This window comes from Mastigoproctus giganteus, chromosome 9 (assembly GCF_048544385.1).
Source record: "Mastigoproctus giganteus isolate SK-2022 chromosome 9, ASM4854438v1, whole genome shotgun sequence".
NCBI classification, from domain to species: Eukaryota; Metazoa; Arthropoda; class Arachnida; order Uropygi; family Thelyphonidae; genus Mastigoproctus; species Mastigoproctus giganteus.
This window is the reverse complement of record NC_143583.1, coordinates 141,779,203-141,798,028: the sequence shown is the minus strand read 5'-3', so window position 1 is coordinate 141,798,028 and position 18,826 is coordinate 141,779,203. Positions and strand designations below refer to the sequence as shown.

At 38.6% G+C, this 18,826-nt stretch overlaps 1 protein-coding gene across 1 annotated transcript in view; it reads right to left on the bottom strand.

Annotated features, from left to right (window-relative positions):
* The window catches only part of LOC150080779 (uncharacterized), a 135,771-nt gene extending 117,427 nt beyond the window's left edge, over window positions 1-18,344 (bottom strand). The window contains exon 1 of the mRNA XM_090381557.1: window positions 18,172-18,344. Within this exon, the coding sequence (XP_090237683.1) occupies window positions 18,172-18,246 (75 nt within the window). The 5' untranslated portion in view covers window positions 18,247-18,344. The remainder of the gene's footprint in view (window positions 1-18,171) is intronic.
* Window positions 18,345-18,826: the final 482 nt, after the last annotated feature.

Here is an 18,826-nt window from a genome sequence, read left to right as displayed (position 1 = left end):
ATGATTGCATTAGTCGTAAAAGATATGAGAATAAAGGAAAGTACAATCCAATAAGCGTAAGGTGAAAAGCCATGTATGGATGAAAGCGAACGACGACGATTTTTTCCAGTCAGCATCTTAGCCTAATTAATCTAAACTCCGTGTTACCGTAAGATCGTGTCCTGCACCACCGCTTTCTTTGCGGCTCCTAGTCTTCGCTGCTCGACATCATAATCTTTGGCGTAATGAGATGCCCAGAAAAACTTTGCTTAACGTTTACCGCTGCCGATGACGTGACTTGTTGGTAAACTTTAATAGCGTTTCTCTCCCTCAGAGGCAGCACGCAATCAGCTTTCTTTCTCTTATTTTACCAGTCTGATAAGATGAAGAGACTTTTCATTAGCTTTAATTTTATCATTCGTATTCCTGAAAAGAGATTTCTATTCCCAGTCTTCCTAAGTTTCTGCTTGACGAAGCAAAATTACAAAGCCCTTATTTGAATATCGTTTAAAGATTAAAAAAAAAGGCAACGCGTGTTAATAACAAGCCAAAAATAAAAATACAGCAAACTTGAATTTTCTTTTACAAACTGTTCCACAATGCTTTTATTTTTAAATCCGAAAATAGCTGTTTAAGTAATAAGAATTGCGCAACTTTTGAATATAATATACAGTAGTTGTTATGGAGACGGTTATTTTTGCTACAAAAATGCTCTTGTTATCAAGAAGATGCGCATTAAAATATATACAAGTTTACCTAACCCGGTATATCTCTGGGTTAGATTTAAAGCACTGTTTGGTGATGGTTTAACCTTAGAATAAAGGTTTTTGTAAAGTGGATTGTATTCAAAGATTTGGGAATTCGTGCTATAAATGTTAAGTTTGGAGTATGATCACACATTCACTGTACATCTACAACAAGTATGCAAATTAGTAATTTTACTTCGCCGGGGTGAAGGTATACGGTGGGGGTATACGCTGGATTTGGTATTCGACTTGTTCCAAATGGATCCGTGAAGGTTGGTTAAAGGTTAAAAATAAGGTTCCAGTTCAAATTTATTTCGTTCATTTTTGTTACAGAATCGAGGAACATTTAGAAAAAACAGCCAAATCTGCATTTGATCACGTATAACTAAAATAATGAAAATACACCTGAAACGAATCCATTATAATATGGACTCAACTGTCTTCATTCTGCATATCCTGATTTACATTGTCAATTTAGTCATTTGAAAACAAAAATGGCATAGCAATCACTTATTTTTGTATTTTAAGAAATTAAATTCTGATTGATATAAACTATTCCTGGCCGAGTATTTTCGAATGATATACGATTAATCTTTGCAGATGCAGAGATCGAGGCATACGTCGTGAACAAACATATTCAAGGGCAGTTTAGATAAATTACAGGGCATTTGTGTATTAAGTGAGCTCAAGGGATAGTTGCTGCAGAGTTCGTGTTAGGAGTAAATTAATTTCGCTAATGCATACTAGTATTAGCAGTACTGGAGTACCATAATAATTCTGTACATAACGTAAATTTAAGCCTTCGCGTAAGGTATCTGTTTTGATACAAAATATTAGCATTCACACAAATTTCAAGTACCTGAAATGAAGTTCGTTGGACACGCTACACGAACTTAAGTTTTATTTAAAAACATTTTCTTGAAGTAGAAGAAAAATATACACATAATTATGATCGTGTCCATGGGAATACGAAAAAAAAGAGACTTTAAAGATTTACATTTGATTTTTAACAGAAAAATTACCACTGAAAAATTCCTCTTGGGGACAGTTAATTATCGCACTGGCCATAATAACGACTGCGATCCAGCTATTCTTTGGATATAATGTACATAGAGCTCTTTATGCACTAAGGATTAAGGTACAGAAACAATTATTCCTGTGCGTTTTGAAAATTATCAAGTAGAGTGCAGAGTTAAGAGATCACAGTAAATTTGCTCCGAGTTTGTCTCTAGAAATGAGTTGGAAAACTGCCTTGTAACAAAGTCTTTTATATAATAAAAAATTAAAAAAAAAGATGTTGGAGAGTATCAACAGAAATATTCATAGCTTCGTTGCTGGAATCCGCCACAGATGTTAACTTCCAACTTGGCACTGTTGTGCAGAGCATAGATTGAGAAGGATCTTCATTTTCAGTATGTGCCATTGTGCATGGAAAGTGTAGCGAGGGTGGAACAGTAACCAACCGTAACTAATTCAAAATTTCTTCACAGTATTCTGTAGTGCTGTCGATCACATTTTTGTTTGTATATTGGGGCACTGAACAAGGTTTTTTGTTACACAAAAGTCCTATTTTAGACCCCCATTTCAGACTCAGTCATTCAGTACGGTGCTGGTATTGGATGCTCTTCTTGTAAGAAGAGAGTTCAAGAATTACACAAGGCTTTAGCAGATTTGGAGAGAGGATTCAAGAGAGCTTACGATAAGCGAATTTAACGACAAAGCACTGTCTGCAGTACCGCATTTTGTTGGGCAGAAAGTTATGGCCAATTTATCTAGCTTGAATAAGGCATACTGATTAAATACGTTCGGGGATAGACTTAAAGCAATCATTGTTACATCTCGTGGTTCCCGCAAAATTTTGTGAACCCTTACTCTACATGCAAAAGATGTCGTCAGGTACATGGAAAGTAGGGACCGCATCCAAGAGGGAAATGAAAGCCCAAATAGCTGCAAAGAGTACGACTAAGAGCAAGCCCCTGGAGAGTTTTCCCCGACATCCATTGATAAAGATACTTCCGCTGGTAAAACTAGAAATCTTAGTGAGCAGATCTCTAAGAAAGTTCAAAAGTTTCCCAGAAGGAGAAAAAAAAAAAGGGGGAAAAGCGCGATCGGTACGAGTCATATAAAAGATTTGAATTTTAGGACAGTGCGACGAGTGTTTTAAGAAATGTAAATGCTACATATATTCCTGAAAGAATGCTAGGCCGATTTAAATCTAATCTATTTTAAAATTTTACATTTTTCCTTTAACTCCCATGGATACAAAAATAGTTTCTTGAAAATACACGAATTTTGCCACTAGGAGTTATTGATCGTCCTCTATTATTGTAAAGGCATCTCGACTTGATAGCACCAACTCGAGCCATCATTTGGTTTGGGCGGTTGTTTTTTTAGAATTGATTTCTACCTCAAGGAAACAACTGAGGTTCCTCGAGGTAGAAATCAAAGCAAATGGCCCTTTCCAGATAATAATAAAACTTGGCCATGGCCTGAAAACGGCCTATAAGAGTTTCTCTATCCGGATAAAAAGCTTTTATTCGACTGTTTCTGCTGTCTACATCTCAGTAATTTCTGGCTTTACTGAAACCACTACTTGGCACGGCCCCGTTAATTCTAGAACAGATATTCTCGTGCCTACAGATAATGACCTTCCTGAGCATTACCAAAATTGTATTGATAACTGTACGTACTCTTCCCTGGCTGCCTGACCATTTTCTAAAATGGAAGATAATCTTGCTGTTGCTAAAATGAATACCTCCACCTGCCCTGGTTTTGATCTTATCGTAGTAAAGATCTATTATACAGGGTGTCTCAAAAATACACGGCATAACTTCAGGAATGAATATGTAGACTGAAAATATTTTATATCAACAGTTTCCGAGTTTTGAAGATCTGTCTATGACACCTAACTATTCACATCACCTTATAGTAATTGTTCAAAAATGTCCACCTTCTGCCCGAATATAGGCCTCACATCGACGTCGCATGGATTCGTGAAGACTATGCCAAATTCCTGGCATGTTTCGTGTTGTCTCACAACCTGCCACAATTCGATTGCGGAGTTTCCACATCAGCTACCGGAGTCGAATACACCAATGACTTTAAATGGCCCCACAGGAAGAAATCTTATGGGTTTAAATCAGTGAGCGTGGAGGCCAGGCAGTGTAAGTGTATTGATGTCTAACGGCACCAGGGGTTTCCCCCATCTCCGCGTTGCTTTCATTGTGGGTGTACCAGTTCACTGGGAACGCCAGAGATTTAAAAGTGTATGGATTTTGTATAAGTGTAATGTTATGTATCGTTGTTCATCTGGCCATTTAGCCGCTGGACCCCTACTGAGGTCCAACGTTGCCCACACTTGGCCCCGTGGAGGCAGACCAGGTACACAGTAGTATGGAACTTTACTCTGGCAGGCCCTGCCACCTAGTTTCCTGAGATTTCAGTGGCTAGGGCTTATGTAAAAAAAAAAAAATTGTAATGCAACACGCGGCGATTTTCAGGGTAAGACGCTAAGAGATTATTAGAGGCCAAAAGGGCATGCGTGACTTGATTTGAACAATTAAAATTTTGGTAGTGTGGGGCATACGCTATGATATTTAGTCAGAGTGGGGAGGAGACTGAAGGCTGGGGGGAAAAGTCAGAAATATGGGGTCAATAGGGAAGACGGCCCCAGAGAAGGTCAGTGGGGCATGCCCATGCTCCACCAGGAGGAAAAGAGGGGTGGGCGAGGGGGAGAGAAAAACAGCAGAGCCGTCCCCTCTCTCCCCCGCCCAGGAATTGGAGTAAAAGCCCTGTGCAAGTGAGCACAGGTGTAGGATGGCCTTGTGGCCTCGGCAGCAAAGCTGCGTGTAGTCCCAGTAGTTGAAGTGTCCAGGTCGTGAAAGTTCGTCATTCCTGGGACAGTCCCGACCTGTCTAGTAGTTAGTACTGTATATCCATTTTTGTGCAGGCGATGCATGAGCGGGTATCCTAACACTCGTCATTCATATTTCCGCGTCTCTATCAGATAGGTTGTTGTGCTAAGAGGCCTCGAGGTCCCTCCTTATTAAAGTTTCTTATATTCAGAAGTTGTTTTGCGCTGGAGGGGTAAGCAGCTCTTGCACAAGTTTCTCCTTATTGTGGTTCCCTGTGAACATCAATTCGTGTTTTGCGCCGGGTGAACAACTCCTGCGCGAATTTGGCTAGTGCCTTGTACTCTTCGCATGAATCTAGTAGGTGCGACTCGAGATGTCTTGGGAAGTATGTGGTTGCTGTCATAAGTCTGCAGCGTAGGTCTTCATAGTTGGCACATTCATACATTGTGTGTCCAGGTTTCTGGCTCCCCACAAGAGCAACGTGGGTCCTCTAGGATTCTGAAAGATGGAGGTGGAGGCCAGGCAGTTGGTCCACCTCTACCTATCCACCGACCAGGAAACCTTCGGATAATTCAGATAATTGCGGGCTAGGTGGCTGAAATGTGCGGGAGCGCCATCGTGCTTGAAATGTGCTTGTTGACGAATGATCAGTGGCGTGTCGTCCAAGAAATCAGACATGTTGTTTTCCAGAAAGTTTCTGTACGCCTGCCCTGTGAGTTTGTTTGGAAGTACATGGGGCCCAAATAACTTATCACCAAAAACACCCGCCCAGATTTTGAACCTGAACCGCTGTTGGTGATGTGATGGAAGAATTGCATGTGGGTTTTCCTCAGCCCATATATGGTGATTGTGAAAGTTTTGGATTCCGTCTCGTGTGAACTTCATCTGTGAATATCACTAAGGCAGGAAAGTGAGGAGTTGTACCACACTGCTGCAAGAACCACTGGCAGAACATTACTCGTGCAGGGTAATCTGCTGGTGACAAGGTCTGTACCCGTTGCAGATGGTAAGGATACAGTTGGTGTTCTCGCAACACTCCAAATAGTCGAACGTTAAACAGCCAGTTGCATTTCTATTCTGCATATGCCGATTCTAGGAGTGGCATGCACAACGTCCAAAATCTCCTCCTTTACTTCAGGAGTCGTAGATCATGTTCGTCCTCTGCCGGCAACACGAGGTGTAAAGGTCCCATGTTCACAAAGGCGGCGATAGATAACGTTTCCCTGTCTGGACATCTTCGTTCTGGAAACCTTTCGTGGTACGAACGAAGAGCCTCCAGAGCATTGCCGTCCGCCAAACCGTAAACATCCGGAATGGAAAACCACCAGATTCTGTCAGTACCTTGTGATGAAGGAAATCACCCGCGGGAGATAAGATATTCCGGTTAATAACTCGTAAACCAAGAATTTCCGGAACTATGTTGATATAAAATATTTTTATTGTCTACATGTGAGGAACTCATTCCTGACGTTTTACCGTGTATTTTTGAGACAGCCCGTATAATGTTGGTATGAAGGCCTACGAGTATTTCCTTCAATCTGTAAGACTTTTCTGCTAAAATTAATCCGTAAAATACATTATGCAACAGCAATGAAGTCGTTGACTTGCTGCCCTTCTGTCCCACTTAGGCAAACTTCTTGAACGGTTAATCTCGATGAGACTTCTCTTTTCGTAGACATCACTTTGTCGATCAGCACTGCTTTCTTCCAGGGCGTGGCACTGAGGAAGCTGATTGAGCTTCTCTCGCTTGTCCAAGATTGACTCCGAATATGCCTTTGCCATCTACGTCGACTTTACCGGCGCCTTTGGTCAACTTTGATGGCCCAGTTTCTTTGTTCGCTTGTGTTAAGCATCTTGTTCGATCTCTTTATACAATTTAACTAAAAGATACTTTGAAGACTGATCTCTCTCTCTAACTCCATTAGGCCTGTCAGCCGTGGTTGTCCACAAGGATCAGTTGTTGTTATTTGGTTTTTTAGGAGCATTAGCAACTAAGGCCATATTGCTCCGGGATATGCGGTGGTCATTCCCTGACCTTTCCGCGTCCTTCGTATTTGGTGGTGATGGGCTCGAACCCCGGTCTAATCAAGAAGCATGTGCTACGCACTGCTGCTCTTTCCCACCTGGCTACGGAGGCGCCCTACAAGGATCAGTGTTAAGTCCTCTGGTCTGGAGCCTTATCCTGGAGGAGTGGCTCCTTAGGACTGCTCATAACATCTCTAAACTGGCATACTCTGACGATCTCATGCTACCTGTGAAAGGATCTTCTCGTTTCTCAATTGAATCTGATGCAAATGCTATTATGACTAATTTATTATTTCGATCGCGTACCATCAACAAGTTTTCTATTTCATCAACCAAGACAATGATGATACTAAAGGGATCGCTTGATCGTTCCTGGCCTCCAGTGGTTAAACTTTCAAATAAAGTGTCTTTTACGGCATTTCATAAATTTCTCGGAATGGATCATTGGCTCCAAACTCAAATTTTTTTAAACACTTGTTGCATCTTCTTGAGATACAAAAAAAAAAAAAAAAGTTATACATCCATGCTGATCTTCACTTCCAAATAATCTTGGGGTTTGAATCGCCGCTCTCTGCATTTCATGTATAAATGCTGTATTCGCCCTCATTTGTACCTATGGCGCTGGCACTTGATTTCGGCATGCCCCTAAAGTAAATGTACAGAATAAGCTATTTTCCATCCATCGGTCTATGCTTATGACGATGTGTCTGGCCGATTGATAGAATCGTATCAACCCTATCCAGAAAGGTCCTTAACAGTTTTTGCCCCTTGATTTACAGCTTATTTTCGGTGGTATTAGTTTTTATATTAGACACGGAACTTCCATTGAATTTTGGGTTTTACAGTTAAGTGCCAGTGATCCCAAGGTTGAAAATCCACGTTTCTGGGAGGATTCAGTAGTGGCAAGATAACTGGAATAAGTCCGCTAAGGGACGGGTAACTTCAAATTCATTTGAAAATGTTCTTTTTGCATCTGTGGAAAATAATTATCGCTGGTTTATTCCAAAATTATGCGTTATTTCTCGTTTCTGAGCATGGGTCACTAAACGCTCAAACTGGCTGAATTCCATCTTCCAGCTATAGCTCTGTATTTGTGGCGATATTAAATGGGAGTGTATCCTTGTCAATTGTCACCTGTATGCGGATTTATAACTGCCTATGACAAGTTTTTCCTTCGCTTGCATACATTCGCAAACATAACACGCATTTTCGGCCTTTTACAGAGATCTCTAATCGGTGTACTAAGGCGGAGTTGAACTGACGTTAAGGTGCCGCCCTACAAAGGATACTATACATGTCTATATATCATACGTGTGAAAAAAAAAAACGATCATTCACTATGCAAGCACAGATGGCTACCGCTTAAGAGATACCTTATTATTAGAATATAATTAATCTGCTCTTGTTAATACGGTCATAACATTTTGCGCATGCCCATGTCAGATAACTTTCATCCCAAGGAAAGCGTTCAATTCGAGTAACGGTGCAATCAGTTTAACGAGTTCCCGTCACAACCGAAATGGCAGAGTTTGACCTTCGCACGGCAGGAGCTGGTGCTTGGATCGGTTCCATTCTGTGGTAAACTTGTGTACTGTGTGGTTTACATGGTTAACTGAAATCATTCAGAAGGAGATTTCTCCATTTAGCCTCTGGACATATTTTATCTCACGTCATAAGGGAATTCATCCTGGCTCCGTAAGCTTTCTGATATCGATTGTATATCTCTTTGATAAGAGGAAGTTCTGCCTTATTTGGTAATACCATTAGGGATTTCTCAGCATAAGCAAACAAGTAGAATGGAAATACATCGAGTTGGGCTATTCTCTCAGAAACGATTTTTTTTTTTTTTTGAACAAAAGTGTTCAATTCTTAGGATGTGGATTGAGAATATCCGGTATTCTTTTTTAATTCATCTGGGATGGACCGGATCCAGGCGTCAATTACAATGGACAGAAATTGAATGGTTATCATTAGGATATTTTCATAGCGGGGAGGAAAGCGTACTTTTGTTGCTATCGGGAAACAAAAGACTTGATACGTGTTTTACAATGGTTTAAGTGATCATTTATATGAAAATGGAAGCTTTCAAAATGAGAAATCTCTCATTAGTTTTTAACCAGCAGGTGCTGAAGTTCCCATTCCTTCACTGTTAGGACAGCACTCCACGATTTATGAGTAAAGAGGAGAATGAAAAATTCATTTCAACAGAGATGATTAACAGATAAAATGCACTGAAACTGCTTTTGGACGCCCAAAAAGTTGGTATTATTCAGTAGAAGGCTTGTGTATAATTCTCTTTCTAGTATCTCATCTCTATATTATATTTATATATAAAATTTACATAAAAAATAAATATACACACAAATGATAAATACACTGTCTTATCAAAAAGCCACGCGACTTTTCTTACCAGGAAATTGTGTGCCTACAAAATATACAAATATTTTGTACAAAAAAGCTCTGAATTAATTTCAAACATATACACTACTTAAGAAACAAGTCTAGAGAATACACCGAAATAACATTGATACGTTGCAGTAGCCAGCACAGACCTCAGGACCAGTTGAACGTCTTTGAGAGGACGAATTGGAATGCAGAATTTGCAGCGAGATCAGGACATCTTCGTTAGGGGATCTCAGGAATGCCTTAAGGGAGAAAGAGCATAAAATAGCCAGCTTTCCATTAGAGGTCTTTCACCTAACCTGGAAAGACTTTTACTGAAGCAGTCTTTGTGGCCTAAGTTTCGACATACTGTTAATTTCCTTGGTTAAATACATTTGTTCATAACTGCAAATTTATAATTCTAAACAATCCCTGAACAAGAAAAAAAAAGTTAAATTGTAATAACATTCATATGAAAATTGAGAATATTTCCTGTTGTATCCCAAATCCAAAGCTTTGGTTGCACCACTGGTTGGCAGTATCTTATTTAAGCATATCCTAATCGAAAGTAGAATTTTGTTTATCTAATTACATATCATACAGCAGTTAACATTTTTTAAATGATAAATCATGGATTTCGGCCAAAAAATTGGTTACAGGGAACTGGCCAATCTAAGATCAGATTAATGGCTTCTTTTGTTCTCAACCTCAAAATGATTCATTTCTAGAATTGAAATGAGCCAGTAGTTACCTTCGTTACACTAACTTTTGTATTTTGACGATTACATTCACAAGGAACTATTCTTCTAATTATTGACAGTGAAATTTATTCATATCGTAAGGAATGTCATACACACAAACCTCTAACATCTGGGAGATTTAAGCCTATATTTAAATATAGGAAAGAGAAATCAAAACAAAGGAAATTTGGATTTATTTGTTCTGATGATTAGCCTCGGTGTTCAAGGAACTGTTCGTACCGAAAAGGAATACATCCTTAAATTATGTAGTTAATAACTAACGTCAATCAAAGAACACTTGAATGGCTTTAAAGTGAATCCTTTTTATTAGCTTAGTGGCTAACGATGGACGAAATCTAAACCACTAATCGGAAAGGTAGAGTTTAGATTCTTTCACGGAATTGAAATGGGCATTAAATATGGTTTTCTAACTGGAGAAAAATTGGTCTTACTGAACGAAACTGGTAAATTGACGTTTAGAAGCTATTTATAAACATGGAAAGTGTGAAATACACCGGTATCTTGCTGTCCCAGAACAACTAAGGTACCAACTCTTCGTACGTTAAAATAAAACGTCCCTTTTCCATCGCTCATGTTTTTCCCCAAGGAACTATGATCCGCAGACTAGAAACCGCTACCAATTAAAACTATAACAACCTAAAATCACCCAAACTATTTCAATCGATTAAAACTATTTTCAAGCAACGTTCTAATCATTGGCGGTGCTGAAGATCAATTTGAACCGCAAACTTTAATCTATGAGGAAGCAGATTTAAAAAGAAAGCTAATAAGAAGTGCAGCTAATGAGAACCCGTTAAAAAACAAAGATGGAAAATAAGAAAGAACAGAGGAGAATGATAATGAAGCAAAAAGAAAATTTTGCTGACTTAGCTTAACTATGACCACATTCTCATCTATTCGTATTGCGAAACCTTCAAAGATGCAAAATTCTAATTACTGAAAGAAAGAATGTGGGATTGGGAGAGAAAGAAAGCAAGTTTGAAGTTGAATGAACCACGGAAGTGCATATAGGAAAGTTTCTTAATCTAAAGAAACTCCGGCTGAAAGAAAAGAACTTTACCCTAGAGTCCAGCTTCTTATTACCCGCAATTCTTCACTTTTGCTTTTAACCGTAGCCATACGATTGGACAGGCGTGTTCAGACAGACACTGAAAGAATCGATATCTACACGAAAGACAAGGATAATCTTCACTTAAGTGGAATTCAGCAAATCTTTGTGTCATCGCCATTGCCGAAATACAGGCGATATTCTTGACTTCAGCAAGACAAATATTGCAGCAACTTATCGTAGTACTTCATGGTGTTATTTATTTTCTATGTTCTTTTCTCTCTTAGATAATGCTTATTTAATGCATTATCCCTCTTTTTCATAACGTTCTTCCACGACAGAATATAAAATTCAGATAATTTCTTGATTTTGATATTGCAATTTCTTTGTCTAGAGGATTATACTGTAACTTTTTCCAACTACCTTGAATTTCGCCTTTTAGAAACAGCTGCGTATTTTAATCAGAGTGAGCATGTATGCTCCAGTTCGATTTGATTATGTTGGAATCTTATTTCACTCTTTCCGTAATGTTTATTTTGGGCTTCAAACATGTTTTTATTAATTACAATATATCAATGAAATCAAAGTCAGTTTAATTTAAGGAATAAATCTCCTCAACTAACAGTCTTCCATGCCATATTCTAAAGGCCTGGTTAGAATGCATCAAGGGAGGAGAAGGAATTTTGGGCTTTTCACAACGTGGGAAAGAAACTGCAATTCACCCCGAATAACAGGAAACAGACCAAAGACTACTCGCAGTTTACAACATTGTATACCACGACTCCGGATTGTATCTACCTCTGAGCTAACTCTAAACAACAAATCTGAAATGAAAATAGTCTGGAAGTGAAATATCGTTGTGTGAATCCATATACAATCAAAAGTAAATGGAAAATAAAAAGACTAGAAAAAAAGAATACCTATATATTTTATGCATCAGTCTAAACGACTTTAGACTGATGGGGAAAAAAAAAAAAAAAAAAAGTTTGTTACAAGTTTAGTACTTCGATTTGATTTTTTTTTCTTGCGAACTTGAGATTTATCTAAGGTGTTAGAAAGAGATTATTAAAAATTTCTTTTATACGCCAAAATAGTTGGAGAATTTCACGTAATTTAAAAGTAAGATGAGAACATGGAGGAAATATTCTGGGCCAGGCAACCCAAAGAGAATTCTTATTACGAATAAGAACGCTATATGGAAATCCCTGAAAATCTGGGGAACAGCGAGTTGCTACTCGCTTTACTGAACATTTATGCAAATGTTGCACTGTTTTTAGATAGAATGCTTATGGAGGAGAAGACCTCCCCCACTCCTTGATTAACGTAGCCTTTTCATAAGGAAGTGCTGCGCATGTGAATGTTGCTATTTGATTCCCACAAGGAGACTTCTTCAAAAACTTGAAAATTTTGTCACAAATAGGATAGTACCGAAAGGGGTTTTAGCAGTCACTGCGCACCTCGTGCCGTCACATCTTTGGATAACGGCAACATCCACCGAATCACTAAACCATCGTAGCTACATTGAAACCATTAACTTGCAGCCATTACTTCCGCGCGCGTGCTTCCAAGGGCAACTTTTATCACCCTGGTAACAAACAGCCTCCAACGATTCCATGGCTTATCTCAACTCTTATTATCCATAATCCCATCCGCAAATAGCTCTCCGTCTAGAATACATTTTAATGGAATGTTTCCTGAAAAATTAAGCCTTTGTAACTGTGCCGACTATTCAGCAATTGAACCTAAAAAAGAAAACCTTCTTGGGAAACTTCAGATTTATTTTTGACACTAATTCAACACAAAAGAAAAAAAACAACAATTAGTAGCCAGATCAAAACCCTTTTGATTTTATCTACGAGAGATGGCATTTGTTGACAGTTAAGACAAATGATACAGAAAGAAAGCAAAAGGTTAAAAAAAGAAGCTATTTTGAAACCTTGCTGTGAATTAGATGTCAATTATACTATCGTGAGGCCACAGCAGCCCGAGGTCACATTACCTTTAAGTTTTGCTGCTGCATGTTTAAAAGAGGATGAGGAAGAGTTAAAAAAACTCATACCAGGCTGTTTGGCGCAAAATAAAGCAACTAAAACTATGAAGCGTCAGAATATTGTGTTACTTCCAATGATTTGTATTCTGTGGAATGAAAATCGAGTAGTTTCCGTTGGTAAAAACCGTGAAAATCTTTATTGAAGACTTCGATATGAAAATCCGAAAAAAATATTCTTCCCGTTCTGACAAGATTTTAAACTACGTTTTTCTACACGGCTTGACTGTTGTGGCAACCACTATGACACCAGCAATGGTCACCACATCAGGCGGAAAAGAGTTGTTTAATTTCAGTACCGATGAAGTGTCTTTTTGCAGTTTATACAAAGTGCTGAAACCTTATTACTGCATTTTGACAGGGGACCATCGTATTATCGGTGATATGGCAAGTGTTGGTTCATTGCGATTCAAGGCTGCAAATAATCGGGAGGTAGGTGCCAGCGATCTGGTTTAAGAGACCAGATTGGCCGGCGTTCAGAAAATGCTGAAACCAAAATTTTGGTGTGGTGGAATGAAACTGCAGTTAGTTGATATAATATTCCATGGCCATTCATTTTCTATGTGGTGCGATGAATTCATATATCGTCTTCGGCCAATTAATACACAGATATACGAGTGTTATGAGAATGGTCATTTAACAACATTACTGATAATACGAGTTTGGTGGGGACAATCATTTTTTTAAATGAGCGATTCTGAAGAACAATTTAAATAAAGTTCTTTCGAAATTGGTGAAACATCAGAAAAAAAAGAGTGACGCGTTACCAACGGCCTTCAGAGAAGATTCCTTACCAGCGCAAACGTTCGGATGTTTTGCAAAATTCAAAGCTCTCCGATGGTTTCTGTCAAGAACCAAATATTTGTTCAAAACGTTTGAGTCTGTCAACGAATATCTTCTTTCATCTTCTCAACCTCCAACCCATACACGGTGCTAAGTACTATAGGTTGTAATACCTCTCGTGTTTGGAGTTTTCATAAAAAAGTGTCTCCTCGTCTCCCTTACCTTGTATCCTGCGTCTTTCCATTCTAAAGATGAAACTAAAAAAGAAACTGTTTAAAGTCTTGGAGAATCAAGAAACTTGCACGGCAAAATAGTTCCGGTCATGCTTCCAACGTTAACTGAATCGCTGGACTGTTCAATCCCAGTAGAGTACCAAGCAGTGACATGTAAAATTAGGTGAATTAAAGTTTTTTTTTGTTGTTTTTTTACAGTTTGCACTTCTTATATCTGTCGCAACTGATTTGACTAGGGTACTTTCCCCTCCATATAGCGGCAGCATGATCTACACTATAGACAATGGACATGCACAAACTAGAATAATAAGAACCAGTTATATATGAAAGTGGTGTTTTCAACTGAAGTTAACTGCAATTTGCAAACGAAATTTAATTTAAAATGAAATCGTTAATATCTGCCAGATTTCACGAGGATCTAATAATAATAATAATAAAAATTACAAGAATCATTCTGTATCCGCACAATTTAAAAAGAATTCTTCCTTTGAAATAAAATCAGCAACCAAGCCTTAATTTAATCCGACCATAAATTGGATTTTCAGAGACTCCTAGAGAGTCTGTTAAGACAGTCTGTACTTAATTATCCCTTCATTTCAAGGAATAGTAATAGTATTCTCCATATAGTGGAAGGATTTTGCTGCAGTGAAAAAAAAAAGTATAAGAAAATGCAAATTATATATATATATGTAAAAAAAATAATAATTTTTGCATAAAAATGTGCCAATAGTTAATTAAAATCTACAGAAGGGAGCAACTGTAGCCGATGAAGCATTCATACCTGCCGAACTTGAGTTAATACCTCAGCGAAGTTTGCTAAGTGAAGCTTAGAAAAATGTTTACTTATCTTGAAGGTGGAAGAATAACACATTTCGTAACCTTCGACAATGGAAGGAGGATTACTTAACTCCAAGAAACGAAATTATCGTACAAAAATGAGATTATGCTGTCGCTGTTCTTTCAGAACTTTGAAAGAACATCGCAGTGAGAAAAAATATACACGATTTCTGGAAAGAAAAACGAAGAAATATTATCAGAATATAAAAAAAAAAAAAAAAAAAAAAAAAAAAAGTTAAGCTTTCATCTATAATAAGATCCATGCATTTCTCTTCTAACTGTAAACAAGGTTTGCCCAATCTTATGCCTTCGTGAAGATCTTTTAATACCTCTTCTGGAACACTTCTTGAGGCTAATGTTCTAGAATAACTGGACAGAATGAGGATGGGGACAAACGGACAAAGTTGTTTTGTGCTTTAGTAACTTATGTTCGAATATTAGTCTTTCCAGGAAAAAAACGTTTCCGCTTGAGATTAATTTCAATTGACAATAACGTCAATCGGAATGAATTTAAATTTTAAAAATTGTTCCTCGCATCGTTGACGGGATTCGGACATGGATATTTTGAAACATTTAACAAAAGGAAAGTGGGCTGAAAACTAAATTCAATAATTAGTAAATTCAAATTTATTGAGATCTTTTTTCTATCCAAGGTAGTTCTTATCAGGAAGAAGAACTACCTTACATAGAAAGAATTAAAGTTTTAGATAATTCTATTTCTAACCGTCCATTCCTTGAATAAACCCTTTTTCAAAGCTCACGACAATCGAATAATTAAGATTTCTATGATGGTAATTTTAGTAAATTTGCGGAGGCCACATGGGCTTTTACAAATAGGCAGATGAACCGATTCTTCAGCTCTAATTAGCGAGCATCGCAGTGCGCAACCTTTTACTGTCTGTCCGTCAAAGGAAGATCAAAAAATCCTTTGAGACAGTCAAAACTAACACCATTTATTGCGCAAGTCACTTGCGCAATTTGTTTTATTGACGATCTCAGTCTGTGCACATGCAAACCAGGAGACGATCCATTACTTGTGTCATACATCACTTTCCTAAGAATACACAACAGTTGATGTTTCCTGAACAGAAACGCAACATTGTTATCTACACTTAAACATCTCCATCTGCTTTCAAATCGCACCCTGCGTTAGCCACGTAACCCAGATTTCTATAGAGATGTCCCTTGTCAATACAAGCGCAGACGTCTAGCATATCGGTGTCTCAAAATAATTAAGGAAAGTTCTCGAGGGGACTTCGTGACGTGTAACGCATTGCGATATCTATTCGCCACAAATAGTTTCCAGATTGCTTCATTCGAATTATTGAAGACCAGAAATAGTTGCATTCAGCTAACTACACTTATTTCGACAGAGTTGAACATAATCTTATGAGATTATGCATAAATGAAAGGAATTCATAGTTAAAATTCAACTGATGAGAGAGAAGGCAAAACGTGGATTCTGATAACTCAGTTAGCTGGCTCCATCAGCAGGTATTGATAAGAGCGTAAAATGGTTCTTCTAATGTGACAGATTCTCGATTGTCTTCTCCCAAGAATTGTTGGGAAATCATGTGTTTCTCGTTATTGAGATAATTATGCGATAAATCGTGTCTATGACGTTGCCTCGTGCCTAGAGGTTAATGAAGTTTCCACTGGGAGATTGAGTATTGGCGTTGTCACAATTTGCTACAGATTTAATAGAAGTTTGCACTCTGGAGAAATAAGAGACTGGTCACAAAGACTTAATTTATAGTCTTCAGCTAATTAGCTTATGAAACAAAATGTTGCATACCACGCGATCATTAAGTTATAATTAGAAGTCGCATGTAATACAGAAATTAATATTCCCCTGTAGTGCACAGTCGCTAAACATAAGGCTTCGTGGAGCACAAATTACCAACTTTGAACAAAATAGCTTGCTGTTTATATAAAAGATGATCTGTATTTTCTACATTAATGCAACCTTTGTAATCTTGCAGAGCCAATTATGCTCGTACTTTTGTAGACCTCGTAAAACCGTAGGGATTTAGAATATATTCGGTCATTTAGCCGCTTTATCATGTGACTGCAAAAAATCTTTATTGGCGATTCTAGTGTCTGGGTAACTTCGAAAATTACGTCATTCGGCACGCGCTAAGGGATTGAAGCATCTGCGACTAATGCATGCAACAGAATTATTCATAAATGGAAGCAAACACGTCCTCTGCTTGGAGATATTTTTGTTCCTTTTCGCCTCGAAGAAGGAACCGATATTCGAGTGAAAAAAAAACAGCACGCAGGCGGGGGGGAAAGAGTAATACAAAGATTGAATGACTAGCCAACACCGATAAATAAAATAAAATAAAATAAAAGAATTTAATGCATAAACACAAGGTCTTTTTCAGCCAATAAAATTAAATCTACACTTTTTTGTATGCTTTTTATGAAGTATCGATTCTCTGTAATAATAATCAATGTGATATTTCTCTACAGTAAACGTCTTACGCTAGTCAGAGTAGACCAACAGAAAATATAGCCTCTCGCATTTAGTGGAGATAAAGGACAGTGTCCCCCCCCGACCCCAAATGTTACCAACCAATTTCTGCATTCGAAAACCCACAAATGGCACTTTTAGACTCAGTAAAGAGAAGATAGTGGCAAAAGGAGAATGTTTTTGAATGACAAGCGCGATTGTGAAACCGAATAGCTGTAGGCTACCGCTTATAATGATCCACTAAACCTTCAGTACTTGTGGCAATGAAGACTTCAGCAAGACAGCACTTGAACGCATTACAACCGTGAGGTGCGAACATCTTTCGCGTCAACACTTTCCTGATTGATGGAAACTACATCGACCAGTGGAGTTTCAGCCACACTCTCTCTTCGCACCTAACGAAGTTGATGGTGGCCATTCTAAACATCTACATTAACACCCTTTGAACTTTCATATAAAAGAATACTTTAAAGGTAAATTTGAGCCATCCAATAACGAAAGCAGAACAAAGCGTGGTAACATTTCTTTGGAAAACCCTCTTATGTTTATACAAACAGTAATTGCTTTTCCCCCAAAGCATCTACCCTTACAGTGGCCGTTATTTGTTGCTATGGTAACCTTCCCAATAAGGGGCTAGCGATGGTGGTTATTACAGATATTGGGCGAAATAAATGACTGAGAAAAATCTAATGGAAACTTGCTTTAACTGTTATTAATCCTCGGCTACTGACGAGAGGTTAAAACTTCGCACTCAGAAATTACCTCGTTCGTCATATGATGACGTAATGTTTCACTCTGAGTGGACTACACTTGTTGCACGAGCACCGCTGGAGCCGGAGGGAAACGCGAGCAACAAGTTGCACATTCAACTGCCAGAATACATTGAGGACAAAGAATTTCTTTACTGAAGATTCGTACAGGTCGTGGACCGTACAGTACACGCATTCGTGCCCTGGCGGAGAGTCAATAGCAGAAGATTTGAAAACCAAATCTTACTCACCATAGTGTAGATAGCAGTGGCAAAACTCCCGCTTCTCACAGATTTCCAACAGCAACACGAGTGGAGGATAGCCATGGTTAATTAGCGTTCTACATCCGAAGGGGTATCGCCAAGTACCTGCTCATCGGGATCCCAGAAAATCGTCGGAGGCAGGGCAAACACCACCACATCGCTGTTCCCGGCATCTGAGTACTAGGATCAATAAAACTTTCTACTCTCGTCTTCCCTTCGACCAACAGACTCGAGAGTACGGCTGCGAGCGAGTTATTTGAAGAAGGGGTAATGACGATCGTGCCTTACAAAAGGCCTTTTGCTGTATATGACGAAATACAAGGGAAGCGCTGTGTGTATATCTTGCGGCCCGTGTTAATAAAGTGCGCGTGCATACTCAGATGTTCTACAAGCAGTGAATGCGAATAGTTTCGTATTCTACAGTGGCGGTGGAACCGCCATGCCTCGGGCACTGCGATCAGGCGTTATTTCTAACCCCCTCGCTTTGACTTCCGAGACACACACACCAAGTTGTTTTGTTGGAGTACTCGAATGTCTATTGAGAACCCAAAGATTGCTGAATGAAATGGTGTTGGCTTGAATGCGTATCGAGAATGCTATTGAAGTTGAAGGCGAAACTGAGTGGCACAATTTGCATTCCAGA